Below are 19,026 nucleotides of genomic sequence, written 5' to 3'. Positions count from 1 at the left end.
CCAAAGGTGAGGGATTAAGTGTATTGTTTCTGGAACAGCCAGGAGACCAGTGTCACTGGATTGAAGAGAATGTGCCTGGAAGATGTAAGAAAACTGGAAAGCTAGGAGGGGGCTAGGTTATGATCCTGAAGGTAATGGGAAGCCATTTGAGTTTATTATGTGTGGGCATTTTCTTTTAGCTTTAGGAAAATCACTTTAGATTTAGAGGTCCTGGTTTTAAATCTCACCTTGGACACAAGTTGGCAAGATATTAAACTTACATGGGCCTCAGTTTCCTCATCTGTAAAAGGAAAGGGTTGGATTCAATAGCTTTTGGAGTTCCAGCTCTCTACCTAAGATGCCATGATCCCTGTTAACTTTCCAGTTATCTGCAAATCTGATAAGTAAGGAAACCTCCCAAAGTAATTACTAATATAATGACAAGACAAGAGTGTACATGGTAAATTAGAAGGACACGCCATTACTGGCTACTGAGAAGTTTGTTTCACATTCTTTCTAAGCAAACAGTGCCTCCACTGCCTTTCCTCTCACTCTCATTAGCTCTGTCTGCACTGCCTTCCAACCTAATCATTCAACTGAAACGGCTCTCTCCAGTTACCAACGATCCCATCAATGACAAATCTAATGGCATTTTCTCAATATTCATCATTCTTTACATCTCTGCAGCTTCTGATACAGTTGATCACCCTCTTTTCTTTGATAGGTTCTTCTCTTCAGGTTTTCCAGGCACTGCTCATCCCAGATTCCTCCCCTCTGACTGCTTCTTCTCAGCCTCCTTTTCTGGATCTTCATCTGGGTCCAGGCCACTAACTATAGGTGTCCCCCAAGGCTCTCTCCTGGGCTCTTTTCTTCTATTACTACTTCACTTGGTGTTCTCATGAGCTCCCATGGGATCCAGTGATAATCTTTAGATGATTCTCAGGTCTATTTATCCAGTCCTAACCACCCCATCCTCCCTGCCAAATCACTGCTCCAACTGCCTATTGAACATCTCAGATTGGATGTCCCAGTAGATACCTGTAAGTCAAAATATCCAAAATAATTTATTTTTTTCCCTTCCAAGCCCTTCTCCCCTCTATTACTATCAAGGGCCACCATCCTCCATCACTCAGGCTTGTACCTTGTCATCTTCAGTTTCTCCCTGACACTCCTCCCCGCCACACACACACAATATAAGAGGCATACTACGTGCCAAGCACTGTGCTAAGTGCTGAAGATACAAATTAGACAGACAGTCCCTGCCTTCAAGGAGCTCACAGTCAAATGAGGAAGATAACACACATAAGGAAGCTGAAAAGGTGAGGGGGAAGTGCCACAGGGCACCTGGGCTAAGTCACAATGAAGATGATGGGAGTCAAAACCTAGCAGAGCAGCTGGTGGCAAATGAAGAGATGGCTAGTATTTCGGTTCTTCTGTAACTGTGAGGGCAGTTTTTTGCTCTATCCTCCAATCAGAATTAGGAGGAACTGAGGGTACTAAAAAGGTGTGAATAGCAAAGCTGAAGGCAATCTCCACCATTACAAATTTCCTGGTGAGTTTATGCTGGGAGCAGCACGATGGAGTTGAAACCAAGCAGAGTAGCTGGTGGCAAATGCAATCCGTTGCAAAGTCCTGTTGATTATACCTTGGTAGCATCTCTTTATGCTGATGCTGCCTTTCCTCCTCTAGTACTGTAATGGTGCGCTGTTCCTTATCACCTCATATCTGGACTATTTGCAATAGCCTGCTGGTTAGACTTCTAGTTCCAATCTCTTCCCACTCCAATCCACTCTCCTCTCAGCCACCAGTGATCTTTCTAAAACACGGATTTGATGCCCAACTACTCAAAACTCCAGTGGGTCCCTATTGCCTTTAGGATCAACTCTAAAATCCTGTTTGGCTTTTGAAATCCTGCATCACCTGGACCTTTCCTATTTTTCTTCTTATACCTTACATTCTCCACATCTTCAAGCCTCAGCTAAAATCCTTTTAAGAATCTTTCCTAATCTCCCTTAATGCTAGTGCCTTTCCTCTGAGCTTACCTCCCATTTACTCTGTATATACCACATCTGTACATAATTGTTTGCATGGTGCCTCCCTCATCAAAATTTGAGCCCTTCATGGAGATTTCTGCACTTCTCTGATCTTCAGTATTTACCTTAGTTCCTGGCACATTTTAGGTGCTTAATAAAAATGCTTGTTGACTGGCTTGTTAATGACTAAGTTCATACTCACAGCCACCCCCTACCTCCCTAGTCCCTTTTCCCCCCAGAACTCAGTTCTAACAATCCTACTATAAGGATGCTTGCCAGGAGCCCCAGGAGATATGAGGAAACCATATGGTGCAGTATTCTGTAGATCACAAAGTATTACTACATGAGGATACTACTTACTAATATTGCTCAGGACAATTCTCCCAGGGTGGTCAGGATGTTTGTGAAAGCCTAAGGGAAGGCAGGATCTGGGAGAGGTGTATACTGCAAGGACTATACATCAGTAGTTAGTATCAGGAAAGCAGGATAGTCAATAATTTGAATGCAAAGAAACACTTGTGTTTCTGTATTCGATGTGACATGTCAGAAATTTGATGTGGCTGCCTAAGACCAGACCTTGGGTAGCATTTAGCTAATAATGATCGCTAGCATTTATCATGTGTCATGCACTATGCCAAGCACTTTACAAATACCTTATTTGATTCTCAGAACAACCCTGGGAGGTAAGCAGTCACCATTTTATAGTTGAGAGAAATGAAACAGGCAGAGGTGAAGTGACTCACCCAGGGTCATACAACTAGTGTCTGAGGCTGCATTTGAACTCGTCTTCCTGATTCCAGGTTATCTGCTGTGCAACCGGCTACATTTAGGACCAGAATGAGGAAGGGGATTGTCTCACTGGAATTCAGTCTTGGTCAGAATATCTGGGGCACTGTGGCCAGTTTTGGGGGCCATGCTTTAGGAAGGGCATTGCCAAAGAAGCAAATTCATAGGGGAGGGGGCTCCTCTGCAGCTTTCTCCACGTAGTTGAAAATCTGTGCAGGGGAAGAGGCATCAGACTTGTCCCACTCATCCCCAGAGGGCAGGGCTAAGCAATTAGAACACATTATAAGGAGTCAGGTTCTGGCTTAATGGAAGCATTCCCAATAATCACATTGTTCTAAAAGAGGAACGGGCTGCTTTGGATGGTAGTAAGCCTCCTGTCACTCCAAGACTTCAAGCCAGGCACCCACTTGTCAGGGATGCTGCAGATGAGGCTTCATGTTCAGAGACAGGTTGAACTGGTGAACTTGAGGAACTTTCCAGCTTTAGGATCCTGTTAACTCCCTGACAACAAGGAGTCATCTTACTTATTTTGATCTTCCCTCGTGAAGCTTAGCATGTGCTAGGCACACATGTATGATTTCTGTCTCTGTCCAGACTGCTTACAGAAGTGCTAGGTACGACCTCCCAGTATACCAACTGCCTCCACTGCTACCCATCAGAAACTATTGTGTATTTCAGACTGAGAGCTGCCTGGGGGCACTGGAGCTTTCAGTGACTGGCTGGTGTCACACTAGAGGTATGGGTCAAAGGCAGGTCCTAAATGCAGGTCTTCCAGGCTCTCCCCCTATACTATACTGCTTCTCTTGTGACAGTATATACCAGATTTTAAATACCTTACAAGCAGCCTCTAAGGTATAGAGAGCAAGAATGAGCATTTGCCATTGTCTCATGAGAAAACTGTGGCCCAGAGGTTAGGTGACTTGTTTGAACCAGGTGTGCGGCACCAGCACCCAGGTCTGCAGAATCTTACATCTACTCTCTTTAATCTGTGCTCTGTCACCTATTTGGAACTGACCTTTGTCTCCAGCTCCCCTTTTTCCTCCCTCTGCTGACCCTCCATCCAGTCCCCCAGAAGAATGGCAGGCCTTAGGATCCGTGCAGGTACATCATTTATTCATTGTCCCGTGAACAATACACGGGACACCCCCTTGTGAATGAGAGAAAAGGGGGAGGAAAAGGACACCATTGGTTTGTCAGGGAGGACAAGCCTCCTCATCCCCCAGAATAGGCCCTGAGCCCACAGAGGTGGATAGAATGTCAGGGCCAAAGGCATCCCAAATCTGCCACGCAGAAGCCTGGAGAGGCAACAGGTTCTTGAGGGAGGGGGAGGTGTTGGTCCCAAATAGATGTGTGCATTGGGGGTTGGGGGAAGGGAACAGGAATTTCATTGGCTGAAATTCTTTGGGAGGGGGGTGGGGGACAGAGGAAGTCTAACCTCTTGCCAAGTCTTTCACTAGGGAGGAAGCATCAGATACACCCCTTCCCCACCTCCTCTAGGGGATACTCCCACACACCTCTGCATTACCTCATCACCCTTAACCAATTCCAGCAGCATAGCCCTCTATCCCCCATCCCCATCCCCATCCCCAAGTCCCTTTCAGAGTTGGGGAGCAGCAAATTGTGGCCCTAGACTGGGGCAGGATGTGAACTTCCTGTGCCCTCGAACTCCTGGGTAATATTTGGAGAATGCTTCCCAGGCTACAGGAAGAAGGGGCCCAGCAGGTAGACAATGGGGCCCAGGTCAGGGTGGGGCTGAACGATATTTGTGGAAGGTACTCTCCAGAAAGGCAGCCAGTTTTTCACAATCATCCTGGGGGAATGGGATGAGGACAGCCATGGGGAAGAAGATAGGGGAAGGAGAAATTTCTTCATCTCCTCCCCCTAAATCCCTTTCCCATGGTCCCTTTCCCATCCCCCCACCCCCACCTGTTCTGGGGCCTTATGAAGGCTCCTTCCCACCCCCCACCCCCCCCCTTACCTCATGAATGAAGCCATAATGAACCAGCTCTGTGGCTAGATCCTTGGAACTGTCAGCTGGAGAGAGGAGAAGACAGAGTAAGGCCCCTTCCCACTCTGCCAGATTCTCCCCAGAACCCCCCCCCCCAGGGCAAACCAGGTAGAAAAAGGGGTAGGGAGAAAGTGCCAACACTGAGCCAGGGAACCCCCAGCTAAGCTGGGATTGGGCAGGAGTAGAGCCAAAGAGCCCACAGCCAAGTCGGGGCTGGGAGGGGAAGAGAGGAACAAGGGTAAGAGGAGGGGGGATGTGGCTGAGAGGAGAAGCAAGAGCAAGGAAAGGAGGAGAGCAGGGCACGAGAAGGGTAGAGGCAAAGTGCCTACTTGGCAGAAGATCATAGCTCAGCTGTCGGTGTAACTTGTCTTCCAGGACCAGGAGCAGAGTGAGCTGAAAAAATGGACAAAGAGTCAGCCCAGGGCACATGTTGGTGGAATCAGAGGCGGAGCCTCAGTCATATGAGTGCTGGGAAGCCTGGGGGGGGGGGGGGGGGGGGGGTGTGTGTGTGTGTGTGTGTGTGTGTGTGTGTGTGTGTCTCCCCATCTGTACGGAGGGGAAGGGGGACTCTCCTGGATCCCACTTACGTGCCACTGAGCTCTGTCCTCATTCATCTCCATGTTGCACTGCATTTGTACAACCTGGGGGAGGAGGGAAGTAGTGGAGTCACTGTATCCCCTGCACCACTCCCCTTGATAAATCCTCCCTCCTCCCCTCTCCCCTTCCCCTCCCAGTGGATTTCCCTTCATTAGGAGGTCTTCAAACAACAGCTAGATGCTTCTTTTTCAGGTATAGGCAGTTACAAGGGCTTTTTGAACTTCCTGATTCCAACTCCTAGTACCCTTGGGCAGCTAAGTAGCTAGAACACCAGGCCTGTGGTCAGACTCATCTTCCTGAGTTCAAATCTGGCCTCAGGCATTTACTAGCTATATGACTCTGGGCAAGTCACTTAACCCTATTTGCCTCAATTTCCTCATCTAAAATAAACTGGAGAAGGAAATGGTAAACTACTCCAGTATCTTTGTCAAGAAAACCCCAAATGGGGTCACAAAGAATCAGACACAACAGAAAAACGACTGAAGGACAAGTGTTCTAGTATTGGGAGCAAATGCTGACTTGCTTAAGGAGGTTTTCCTAAGGGGGAGGGATTAGACTAGATGCCTCTGAGGTCCCCTCCAGCTCTAAGGTTCCAAGATCCTCCCAAACTCACCTTTCTGGTCTCCACATCAAAAGGCTCTGGGGTAGGGGTCTTGGCTTTTCGGGCATCCTCAGGCGGGGGAGCAAGTACCCGGGGAAGTCCCAGGGGCCGGGAGGCAGCAAAGTTCATGAGTGGGTAGATTCCATTCCTGGGGAACAAGGGAAAGGTCAAATGATAACAATGAATTCACTAACCTCTCCCCCCCCCCCTTATCCAAAAGACCAGCTAGCTACCCACTTACCTGACATCTTCCAAGAACTTGTCCAGCTCTAAGAATGAGACCTCAGAGTACCTGGAGGAAGGGGGAGGCAGGGAGAGGAAGGACACACACTCATGGAAAGATGGAGTCCTCAGAGACAAGAACAGACCTCAATTTCCTCCCTCCCCCTGATTCAGGATGGTCAGGACCTAAGGCCCAGAAGAAAGCAGAGATGGAGAGGAAAGGCAAAAATGCTCACCGCCACTGAACCCTTGGCCGGCCAGTCCGATGAATTTCAGCCATTACCATATTGAGGTCAATCACTTTAGTCTTCTCCTCTACCACATTTTCTGGCATCAGATCTGAAGAGGACTTTTATGGTCACTCACATAGGCCATCAGTACTCCCTGCCAACTCACATGTGCCAACAAAATACCTTCCCTACCTTCAGTCATTCTTTCACTTAGGTGAATCCAAAATCCACCTCTAGGTCCCAATCACTCTACCCTTTCCCCCCATATCCACCCACTCCAAATACTCATATACACCCCCTCCTGCCCCATCCCACCCACCCATGATGGATGCCTTCCATCTCTGGGTCATTCCCAAGAGTACCAGGCATTTTCCCATGCCCTGGGCCACTCACATTGGTGCTGGATAAAACAATGAGCTGCCAAGAGCTTCAGTGAGTGAACTTCAAAGAGCACTCGGTGAAAGAGAAGGTTATGAGCAGAAGGTCGGCCGGCTGGGTCCAAGACAAGGCACGACAGGATGAACTCCTGCAGGGGGTACAGGGACCATGAGGAGCAGAGGAGTGAGAGCTGGCAATCTGAATGGTGAGACGCTAGGAAGACTTGAATGAATTGGGAAGGCAATGAGAGAGAAATAGATAGTATGGACTCCTGAGAAAGAGGTGAAACATTTTCCCCAAAGACCCAATGTTGGCATCTATGAACACCTGCCTTTCCCTCCTGGCTATGTTTTCATGAGTAAAAGGCTGGAAGAACTGAAGACGGGACCTTCCTTAAAGTCTAGGCCCAACCAGGAAGCTACAGAAGAGACTGGGACACTCTCCCTCTCTCAGAAGAATTTAGGGAGCTCAGAGTAGAGCAAATTCCCTTCACCATGAGACCAGCAGGGCACAGCAGACAGTTTGGAATCAGTCAGGAAGACCCAAGTTTGAAACCTGCCTCGGATACTATCTGTATGACCCTGGGTCACACATTTAAATTTAAATTCAGCCTATTTCCTCATCTGCAATACTGAGATAAAAATATCTAATCCACATGCTTATGGTGAGAGTAAAAAAAAAATACATAAAGTGCTTTGCAAACCTTTTAAATCACTATAAATGTCAGGTATTACTATTATCATCAGAGACTTTGTAAGACTTGTTCTTCTCTAACTCTCCCCAAATGTGTATTCTTATAGCACAGTGGAAAAAGCCTGTGATTTGGAGTCAGAGGCCCAAATTTGAACCATTATGTAACCTGGCTCAGGTGGAGGTAGAGACAGGAAGACCTTGGTTCTGACTAGTCCACTTTTGTCCCTTATCAGAGTGGCCACAAACAAGTCTTTAATCCTGAGCCTCAGTCTCCTCATTTGCAAAATGTGGAGAACAGCCCCTGTAGTAACTACCTCATCCCCATTAATTAAGAGGCTCAGATGAGAGGTACAGAAAGAGCTTTGCAACCTCTCAAAGTGCTCTCTAAATGGTTGCTGTGGTTATCATCACCATCTCTTGGAGTTTCAGCTTCCTCCTCTATAAAATGGTGTTAACACCTATACTCCCTGCCTCAATGGGCTTTTTAATATGTAATAAAGGATTCTAGGGTGCTAGATGCAACAGGGCCCAGAGAGCAGGTGCTCTGGGTACAATTAGGAAATCTGGCTACAAATCACAGCTCTAACACTGTGTGGCCAAGAGCAAATGACTTCCCTGATCTAAATCTGAATAGTAGGAATCTGTACAGTCTTCCTTTGTGGAGCTGTCATAAGGACATTTTTTTTTTTAATAAAGGGGCTGGAGCAATGGGAAATCAAGGGGGCTCTAGCTTTAATTCTCTAGGACTTCTTACTTCTTGGCCCATCAGTAAGCTTTTCCCATCTCATTCAGGAGGTAATCCGAGAGACCCAAGCACAAAAAGCATTCACTTCTGGATACAAACAAAACCCCCACAGGAAGAGGGCAAAAAACTGGGAAAAAAGCAGACACCCATCAACTGGGGAAGGGCTCATGGCTCATGACTCATCAATGTAAAAGAATATTACTGGGCTGCCATAATAATAGCCAGCATTTATAGCATGCTTTAAGGTTTGCAAAATGCTTTACTGATGTTATCTCATTTGGTCTTTACAACAACCCGGTGAAAGAGATGTTATTACCACCACCACCCCCCCCCCCCATTTCAAAGATGAAGAAACTGAGGCCAAGGGGAGTTAAGGGATTGCCCAAGTTTACTAAGGAAGGATTTAAACTCTGGTCTTCCTGATTCCAAGTCCAGTATGAAAACCGAATCTATGTGACCTAGCTGCCTGTAAGAAAGTATGAATGTGAACATATAGATGTATGGGAAGACCTGTATCAGCTGATGCAAGTAAGTGGAACCAGGAAATGATATACACAATGACTACAACATAAATGAAAAGAACAGAACAATCAAAATGGAATGCCAGAAAATCAAAATGACCAAGCCTGGCCCCAAGGAAGACATGAACAGATACCTTATCCCCCAACCCTCCTCCGTACCAGAGATGCAAATCTGCATTGAATGTCAGACTTCTCTGGAATGTTGGTTAGTGTTGTAGAACTTTTTTCTTTTCTTTTTTTACTCTTTATCATAAGAGAGTTCTCTGGGAATGATGGGGTAAGGACACAGTGGAAAACATAACAAAAAAAATCTCAAAATGCATATTTAAGAACAAAAAGAAAAGGGGCCATGGAAGGGTGAGGAAAAGAGATGCCAAACTTTGCCAGAGATGCCAGAACTGGAGAGAGGTCTGGAAGACCCTACATGGCATCCTAGGTACCAAAAAGAAAAAAAGCACTTAAACAGTTGCAGAATGATGAGGGGGAGGGGCAAACCCTCGGGCCTTGCTATTTCTGGGTCACTTTACAAAATACCGTCCTTAACCAAGTGTCTCTTGGCTTCCTTTTAGACAAGACAGACAAATGGAGACAGAAGATAGTATGGTTAGGTAGATTCAGAACTCAGTCACTAATGGGCCAATGTATCCCTTCCCCCCTCTCCATCAGACACACATATGTACACACATGTGTACACATGCACACACACATAATAAAGTGCTAAGCCAACCTGGAGAGGTCCATTCTTTTGCCTGGAGTGCCAATAAAGTGCTAAGTCTTGTCAAGTCTTCCTCCCCAACATCACCTATACCCATCATTTTTCTTCTCACAAGGCTGTGTCAATTAAATCAGGCCCTTGTCGATTCTCACTTGGACTATTGCAACAGTCCCTCAATTGGTCTCCCTGCTTCAGGTGTTTCCTTTTTCTAATCCATCTTCTACACAGTAGCCATATTGATATTCTAAAAGCACCAGTTGGACCATTTCATTCTCCTGCTCAATAAATTCAGTGGCTCCCTATCACCTCTAGACTCAAGGATTAAGCTCTTCCATTTGACATTTAAAACCCTTCATAACCTGGCTCCAACTGTACTTTCCAGGCTTCTTACACATTACTCTTCACATGTTATAGTCCAGCTAAACTGTCATCCTTGCTGATCCTCCCAGATGACATTCTTTTCTGTCTCTGGACCTTAGAATTGGCTGTGCCTCATCTTCTAGTGCCCAACATCCTAAATTAATTTGTATGGCTATGCTGGATATGCTTATATATGCACATGTTGTCTCACCCAATAGAAGGTGGGCTCTTTGAGGACAGAGACAATTTCATTTTTTGGTCTTGGTATTGTATTACCACCTTGGAGCACAGTCCCTGGCATTTAATAAATGCTTATTGATTGTTTGATTGAATGTTAACTTGGAAGAGTGTCTCAGGGACTTGTCCTAGAGAAGTTAACAATTTGATCAATGACTTAGATTTGCATATAACAGAAGACCAGTAGGGCCCAACACAGAATCACATACTTAGGATACAAAAAGCTCTTAAAAGAAAAAGGAGTCAAATCTAAAAAGATGAAATTTAATGGGTATAAATCTAAAGTTCTACACCTGGGTTAAAAAAATCAACTTGATATGTTTAAGGCAGGGGGAAGGTATGGTCAGACAGTACAGTTCATCTGAAAAAGATCTCAGGGTCTTAAGTTCCTTAAAAGTAGGGAATATGTCATTATTCATCCTTGTACTTTTAGTGTTCAGCACCCTAGCCTTGTGACATAACAGGGGCTTAGTAAGTAAGTCACTGCTCGAGGAATGATAGCAGTGAAACAAGGCATCAGTATAAAAAGTCACTTGTGACAATGAGGTCATCAGTTCACACCGAGGGAAATAGGTAGAGCTATAAATCTCAATCAAGGTAACCTAGAAGAAAAAGGTGGTAGATGGAGGAGTCAGCAAACCTGGGTTCAAATCCCAGCTCCGACACTTAATAGCTGTGGGACCATGGCAAGGTATTTAACCTTTGCACCACACAGAAAAACAAAGAGAGTAACATTTGCATGACAGCCCAGATAAGGTTGTTGTGAGGGGGAATACTTTGCAAGATGGGAAGGGATCTTTTCTTTTCTACTTAAGAGCTATCAAAGTGAAAAGAAAATGGGCCACAATGGAAGCTGGTGATCTTGCTCATGGATTCTGGGCAGATTGCATTGGGGTGGCTCCCCAGAAGGAAAGGTGAAGACTGACAACCCTGAATGAATCATGGCCAATTTTAAGAAGAAGAAAAGGAATTTTAGAGAGGCAAGCTGGGACCAAAGAAGCTAGAAGTAGGGAGAGAGCACAAACCAAGGAGAAAAGAGAAAATACTCTAGGAAAGGACTGTCTTCAAGATGCATATTGGTGGCCTAAGGATAGAGGAATGAATGATCTTGGAGCCCAGGTAGGAAATAACTGTTTTCCAGCATCTAGGTTTGGGAAGGGGACTCCAAAAAGGGGACAAAGGAGTCAGCTTCATACTAAGTATAAAACCTGAGGCCCACAGGTGAGGTTTGGGATGGAATGACTTTTATGGGAAATACTTGGGAAGGCAAGGGGAGGCTAGGTGATGCAGTGGATAGAGCACCAGCTCTGACTGAAGTCAAGAGGATCTGAGTTTAAATCTGGTCTCAGCCTTGTGACTTTACTAGCTGTGTGACCCTGGGAAAGTGATTTAATCTTATTTGGACCCCCTCCCAAATAAAGGCTAGGCAGTAGATAGGGCTGCCCTTGACTGAAGTGATCAGAGATATAAGAAAGTATCACCAAAAGCAGAAACATAAGTGTATGTAGCAATGTTTCAGCACTTAAGTAAATCATATGAACACTCCAGAGAGACTGTACATGTGACCTGGTAACTGGGCAGGAAAGAGAAGAAGAGCCAAAGGGTTGCTGGGTCAGGAAGGAGAGTATGTTACAATGAAATCTGAGGGCCTAAACATGTATGACTTTAAGCAAGTCATCCAACATCTCTGGCATATAGTTTCTTCATCTGAAAAATGGGAGGGTTGGACCAGATGTCCCTTAAGGTTCCTTCCAGACCTAAATCTATGATTCCTGACTACTATGACTCTCTTGTGGCCTTTGAAAACCAGAAAGAAACTCCACTGGGGAAAGAGAAAAGCTAAGCCGTGTTTGACACCAAATAAAACCTAGAGATGATATATGACTGGTGGAACATGGAAAGAATGCTAAGGAGGAACTGGGAGGGGACATAGGCTCTCACCCGCATATTAGGGTCACTCAGTGAGTGTCGGGCACGGGCAATGGCCTCTTCAGTCACCCGGGTGTCCCCATTGGACTGGATTTCTAGCACAGCCATCTGAGAAGGGGAAATCAGAGGCCGAGCCTGAGTGAGACTAGTATAAGAGAGAGAAATGGGGGAAGTAGGGGCAGGAAGCAGGATAAGAGGGCAGGTATGGGAATTTAAGAAGAGGAAGGAATGACCAAGGGGTCTGCTCAGGGTGAGGAAGGAGGGAGGAAGACCCTAGGGAGGGGATGGAAAGAAAGGGCATGCTGAGAGGAAAGGGCATGGGTAGGGTAGGATATGAGCAAGAAGGCCATGCTGGGGAGATCGGAGGGAGGGGAGCCAATACCTCCAGTGCACACATCCCGAATGAAAAGATGTCCACAGCTGTCCCGTCAGCAACCTCTGAAATCGAGGAAGCAAGGGTAGGAGAGGAAGGATGTATACCATGGGGTCAAAGTTCAGGGAGAAGGTATCACAGGGTCAGGGATCAAGGAAGATAGTGCAGGTACTAAAGGATTACGGGTAAGAGAACAAGTAGGTATGGAGAACTGTAAGGTAAAAGGAGGTCTGGAAGAAGACAGCCCTAGGGATCCCAGTGGTCACTCACGGCCATACTCCGGTGGGAAAAAATGCAAATTTCGCTGTTCCTCTCGCTCGATGCGTATGGGGCTACGAAGATCATCTGGAATTGCTGGAAGGAGCAGATTGAGAGACCGAGGTGGCCCCAAAGGACTTTCTCCAAAAAGGCACTTGATCTACCCCATCTACTCCCACCCACCCCTGCCTCAAACTCACCATTGGAGAATACCCTATGCCAGACTGAGGAAGAAAGAAAGAGAAAAATGTGAATAGGTGGTGGGGAGGAGCAGGGCCAGCAAAAAGGTAGGCTTTCCCTCCTCTCTGGCTTCTCCCCCCTCCATGGCCCCCCAGTCCAGTCTCACCAGAACCAATCTTGATTAGGCCGTTGTGCTGGATGAAGATGGTATCACTGGTTAAGTTGCCATGAATGATGGGAGGGTTGCAGGAGTGAAGAAAGCTGAGGAGATACAGGCCCAGGCTCAAGGTCCAGGCTTAGAAAGAGCTAGAGGCTAGGAAATATGGTATTAGAGGGGGCATGTATGTGTGTGTGTATGTGTGGAGAACTCCCAGTGAATAAACTCTATCAATGCACATCAGCAACTCATCTATAATATGTTATTTCAGAAAGCTTTCTGGAACACTGGGAGTTCCAGTGACTAGCCCACGGTCACATGGCTTATCTCTCAGAAAGGAAACTAGATACTGGGGGAAATGAGAGATTGGAGGGAGCAGACGGGGGACTAACAGCCAAGTAGAAGAGTGAGCTGGGGATATGAAAGTAGTGTGAGGAAAACACAAAGTAAATAGGCTGGGGCCAGAGCCACCTCACCTGAGAGCAGACAAAATCTGTGTACACCAGCGTTTCCAGGCCTGGAGGCAAAGGGAAGGAGAAGGTTTAAATCCTTACTGCTTCAGGGAAACAGCCAGCTTATTCCCCACCAGGCACTAAGCCCTAGAGGGTCTTCAGAGATGGAGTTAAAATTCTCTGAGCCCAGTGACTCAGCATCAACACCAAAAGTCCCCTCCCCCAGAGCCCCCATACCCTGGCGTTCATGGCCTTATGGTTTTTTTTTGTCTTCTTCAAAAACTGCTTGAGGCTGCCTGAGGAGACGTACTCAGTGATGAAAATCACCTAGATGGACAAGACCAGGGTTCAGCTCTAGGTACTCTCCTCATATTCCCAGGGGGCTTGGGGTGCTCCTTGACAATGAGGACTGGCATACAGGAGGAGCTTAATGACAACTGACCTATTCTGTGAGCTGGGGCAGCAGGAAGAGGTTAGGTGGCAGTCTAGGCTGAGTTCCTAGCCTTGCCCCTCCCCACCCAGTGGCTCAAGAGCTGGGGGAGAGGAAAGGGACAGGGTCCGGCTTGGAACAGGTCAAGAGGCAGGCTCTCTACTGGGCAAGACACTGGGCTCACCCGGGCCTTGGATTCTGGCGTGTCTAGCCAGTACTTGTGCAGCTTGACAATGTTGGGATGGTCCACGAGCACGAGCTGTTCAAACATAGTCTGGATCTTCTCCTGGGGAACCAGATAGTGGAGGGGGAGATGAAGCACAGACTAGGGGCAGGAGATACAATGGATGGATGGGGGGGGGGGCGGGCGGGGGAGTAAGGAATCACCTCATGGGCCTTGAAGGCCTTCCTGTCAGTGAAGTGCAACTCATTCCACACAACCTCCACACCTTCCTCTGTGTCCATGGCTAGGAAAGTGCTCTGGATCCCTGGCATGTTGCCTTGGTTGACCTGAGGAGGGAGTGGGATCATTCATGGTACAAGAAGCCAGGAGTGTACAAGGCAGGGGCTTGGCTGATTAGGGGCTCAAGCAGGGCACAGTGAGGTGTGGTTATGAAGGGGGCCAGTCAAGTCAGGGATCAGAGCCAAGGGGAGAGGAGTTGGACAAGCAGGGCAAAGACACAGGCCCATGCCAGCCCCACCCCCCCTTCCCTTCCCTGGCCCCCTTGGGTCACACAAAGGCTCCTCTCATCTCCAGCCTGGACTCAGAAGGGAAGGGGAGGGGAGAGGAGGGAACAGAGCAGTCGCCTGATCCAAAGGGAAAAGCTGAAGTAACTAAGGGACAGGGGCCCATTTGGTCCCCTAAGATACTAAGATATAAGACCCTGCCTTTCACCTAGAATGTCCTCATAAACGTGACTTCCCCTGGGGCCCCAAGTTGTACTCATCTTCCCTTCAGCCTGCCTCCAAAACCACCAGCTTCCCTAGAATCCAGGGACTTGGGAGACAGCAGGAGAGGAGGATTAATCAAACTAGGAATGTCTGCTATATATATGCCTCCCAATCCCCCAGCCTGTGACAGATCCGAACCCCCCACCCCATGGTATTGTGGCCTTTCCTCTTTGTATACACAGCATGGGAGGTGGGGAATGGAGACTTCTGTCTGCCCCCTCTTTCCTCCCTTCACTGGGAGATGTCTGTCCCATCTCTTTGCTCTAAATGGAGTGAGGCAAAAAGTAGAGACCTCACTTAATCATGAGATTCATCACCCTAACCCACTATGGTACCGAGCAGTTCCTCCTTGTACATGCTGAAGAACTGTGTCTGGCCCCTCTCTTCCCCTACTCAATTAGGACAATGTGTCTGGGTATCTTTCCCCTCTCCCCATTCTAAATAGAGTGAGGCAAAAAGCAGCGCCCCGCAGAGTTCGGGGAAGGGAGGTGGGGCAAGTAAGGGCTGGTATGGGACTGAGGGATCAAGTCCTGGGCACTGAGCCAAAGCAGGCAGAAGCCTTGCTCCCCATCCACGAGAGGCCCTCAGGGCCCTACCCCGCAGCCCCTTGGGGGGAGGCTTCTGCCGCTGCTCCCCTCCCATCAGATAATACTTTGAACCCCCGGCCCAAAGGCACAGAAAACAGCAGCTTACCTTCTCTCCTACCTCTCAACCCCGCCCTCAGTGCCCCAACTATCCCTGGTTCCTACTGACCCCAATCCATAAGCTTGCAGCCCCGGAAAGCCCTGGGCCCCACCCACCCAAGCCCTCGAGTCCCACAGTTTGCTTTTCACCCAGGGCCCGATGTTCCCCGCCCACGGACCCCTGGGGTCCTAGAATCTCCCCCTAGCCACAGCTCCCCTTCCTCAGCCCGAGGCTCACGTGTCCCCTGGGTCCTAGAGTCTTCCTTTCCCCGGAGCTCCTCGTTCACAGCTCAGGGCCCACGAGCCCTGCAGGGTCCTACGACCCCCACGAGCCCCGCCCCTCCTCAAGCAGCCTCTTCCCAAGACTCCGAGTCCCCGGAGTCCTAGTGCTCGCGCTCAGCCCGGGCCAGGTCCTACTCGGTCTCCCGCCGCGCGGCCGCTCCCAGCCCCGGGGGCCCGGGCCCCACCTGCTCCCGGCGCTTCTGCCAGCGGCCGCACGGACTCTCTTCCAGGATCTCACTCTCGTCCTCGCTCTCGTCCTCCCGCTCCCGGCCCCGCCGCGCCGGCTCCGGGGCCGCCATGGCTGCGGCCGCCCGGGGAGCGGTGCGGGGCCGGGGGCCGGGGCCGGGGCTGGGGCCGGCGCGGGCCAGGCCGGAGGCTCGGCGGGCTCTGCTCGCTCACGGTCACGGTCACGGCCACGGCCACGGGCAGGGCCCCGCCCCTCCGCCTCCTGGATTCCCCTCTGGGCTCCTCTGGCAGCGCTCCGGCCGCAGCTGCAGCGGGGCCGAGGCGGGAGCCTGGGAGCGGCCTTGGAGCTCCGCCCTCCCGGTCCCGCCCCGCGAGGTCCGCCTCGGGCTGGCTAGGCCACTTGGTCCCGCCCCCGCGGCAGCCCGGGGCTCTCTGCCATTGGAGAGCCCCCAGCCCGTGGCCCCACCCTTGTGTCTGAGTGTGCCCTAGTGGGTGTCTCTGTTCCCTGGAGGGCGGGGGCGTCTATTGAACACACACACACACACACACACACACACACACACACGCACACTCCACTACCACACAGCACACACACGCACACACCCCACCACTACACAACACACACACCACCATACAACACACACTCACACACATCACCACCACACAACACACACATCATCACCACCACACACCGCACACAACACACACGAGCACACACACACCACCACCACCACACAACACACACATCCCACCATCATACAACACACACAACACATACACACCACCACCACACAACACACAACACATCCTACCATCACACACAACACACACACACCACCACCACCATACAACACATCCCACCATCACACAACACACACACACACCACCACCACACACACACAACCCTTTGCATGGGCTTTCTCTGAAACATGACAGGAAGTCTTTCCTAATTTCCCCAAATGTCAGTGCCCCCTGCCATTACCTTGTATTGATGTCTGATATATTCCATGTTTACGGTTTCCCCAGAAGAAAGTAAACTGCCTGAAGGTAGGGACTGTTTCAGTTATACCTTTGTATTCCCAGTGGAGGTGATTAATACTTATTGATGAATTGATGAGGAAGCCAAGGCCCAAAGGGACAAAGTGACTTGCCCAAGGTCTCACAGCAATAAGTGGCAGGCAGAATTAGAATATGAGTCCATATCTTCTCATTCCAAATTCAGAGTGCTCTTTCCAATATAAGATAGCAGAAGATCATTTAGTAGCAGGGCACCTCTGTAACCAAGTTAACGAACCATTTATTAATGATAATAGTAGCTAAGATTTATATAGCATTTTAAGGTTGGTTTGCAAAGGACTTCACAAATATCGTATATTATCCTCACAACAACACTTAGTTGTAGGTGCTTTGTAGCACTTTCAGAGGTAGATATTATTCTTATTGTTGTTCAGTCTTGTCAGACTCTACATGACCCTATTTGGGGTTTTCTTGGCAAAGATACTGGAGTGGTTGGCTGTTTCCTTCTCTAGCTCATTTTACAGATGAGGAAACTGAGGCAAGCAGGGTTAAATGACTTGCCCAGGGTCACACAACTAGTAAGTGTCTGAGACTGGATTTGAATTCAGGAAAATGAGTCTTCCTGAATCCAGGCCTGGCATTCCATCCACTGCACCACCAAGCTGCCCCATTTGTTATTATTATCCCTACTTTAAAAAAAGTAGAAACTGAGACAGACAGAGATTAAAGGACTTGCTCAGGCTTGTTGTACAGCTAGTAAGTTTCTGAGGCCCAATCCAGGGCCAGAGCTCTATCTGCTATACCACCTAGTTGCCTCCTACTATGTATTCCAGGGATACAAATGTAGCAGGAGTGATCAGGGAAACTCTCATAGGGGAGGGAGGATATGACATGTGCGCAAATAAGGAATGATAGAAGGTAGAATTTGGTAGGAACCCCCACCTCCCCGAAAAAGGAAGAAACATTTGAGGATAGAAAGAAAATTTTCAGCTGGGGGGCACTGTTGCCTACATTCTGCCCTCAAATTTTTCTTCTTTTTTTCCCCTAAATATTCATCCTCACCAAGTTTCCTCCCTACTCTCAATTGTACATTTTCAGTACATTGCATATCCACAAGTGACCATAGGAAGTGTGGCTGTAGCCTTGTGGGGCTGTCTAACCCTGGCTTCTGTATCTTCCTAGTATATAGAAAGAAGTTAGAATTGGGCTCTGCTACACCCTTCCTCGACAGAATTTTAAGCTTAATGAGGAGGGGTTACCCAGTAATCACATGGAGAGGGTTTGGTTATATACCTTCAAAGTAAAAGGGACTGATTCTGTAACTACAGATAGTTCAAGAAATTTTCCTAAATGCAAAAGTAGCAGCAGACGAGAAACGACGTGGAAGCTTGGTCTAGAGTTTGAAATGTAAAATTTTTATTAACAGAAGACATTTCAAAATCTATCACAAGTCAGATCATTTCCAAATATAACTTGTGCTTCATTTCCCATTAATATCCTTATATCTTTTCCCACTTTGAACCAAAAGAAAAAGACATTCCAAATATAGTAGAGAATACCTTTATGACAAAAAATCCTAATTTAAAAAGACATAGTACTTAAACTTTTAACTGCCACCTGCCACTCAGATAAAGGGCCAGCCATTTCCATTCCCAGAACCAGCAACCACCCTGTAATAGATAAGTCCACAACTTCATTTTCCCTACACTCTCCTAGAAGCCTTTGGTGGAAAAGATGACTTTACTGTAGCCCAAGTGGCACCTAAGATACTTCATCAGAGGATCTGAGGTGTTAGAGTGAGTAGCCATCCTCTCCCCAGAGACAGGTGCTTTCTGGTTCCCACCCTGTGATCTTTGCTCAGCACTGGGGTCATACCATCCCTGCCTTGCTTCCTTAGCCTGGAGTTAGGAGGTCTCTGCTGTTTGTTTATGTTTTCAGAGGAGGATTATGTCTCCCACACAGTGAGGGAGAGGGAAAGATGGAGTGCCCTACCCTACCACTGAGTAAACCCATCCTCTCTATG

General features: G+C 48.1%; 1 protein-coding gene across 1 annotated transcript; it reads right to left on the bottom strand.

Moving 5' to 3' along the window:
* Window positions 1-4,153: 4,153 nt before the first annotated feature.
* On the bottom strand, window positions 4,154-16,140 carry NRBP2 (nuclear receptor binding protein 2). The gene is made up of 18 exons (XM_069097081.1): window positions 15,986-16,140; window positions 14,272-14,394; window positions 14,069-14,170; window positions 13,692-13,781; window positions 13,479-13,519; window positions 13,012-13,106; window positions 12,866-12,889; window positions 12,678-12,761; window positions 12,417-12,472; window positions 12,047-12,142; window positions 6,850-6,982; window positions 6,463-6,565; window positions 6,246-6,296; window positions 6,017-6,152; window positions 5,394-5,447; window positions 5,136-5,199; window positions 4,777-4,832; window positions 4,154-4,608 (listed from the first exon to the last, which is right to left on the bottom strand). The coding sequence occupies exons 1-18, from the start codon at window positions 16,097-16,099 to the stop codon at window positions 4,540-4,542; spliced, it is 1,491 nt and encodes a 496-aa protein (XP_068953182.1). The 5' UTR covers window positions 16,100-16,140; the 3' UTR covers window positions 4,154-4,539.
* Window positions 16,141-19,026: the final 2,886 nt, after the last annotated feature.

The sequence above is a fragment of the Petaurus breviceps genome, unplaced genomic scaffold, assembly GCF_028583685.1.
Source record: "Petaurus breviceps papuanus isolate PSGF00001 unplaced genomic scaffold, PetGlider_PUasm1.0 350, whole genome shotgun sequence".
NCBI classification, from domain to species: domain Eukaryota; kingdom Metazoa; phylum Chordata; class Mammalia; order Diprotodontia; family Petauridae; genus Petaurus; species Petaurus breviceps.
The sequence above is the reverse complement of the archived record's forward strand: the minus strand, read 5'-3'. Positions and strand labels throughout refer to the sequence as shown.

Bases quoted from the DNA above. Each gene is read 5' to 3' on its own strand.
- NRBP2 (XM_069097081.1), bottom strand. From the start codon at position 16,099: ATGGCGGCCCCGGAGCCGGCGCGGCGGGGCCGGGAGCGGGAGGACGAG. The intron at 12,890-13,011 runs GTGAGACTGGAC...TTTCTTCCTCAG, and splicing joins CCTAATCAAGATTGGTTCTG to TCTGGCATAGGGTATTCTCC. The intron at 12,143-12,416 runs GTATTGGCTCCC...TCCCCTTCTCAG, and splicing joins TCGGGATGTGTGCACTGGAG to ATGGCTGTGCTAGAAATCCA.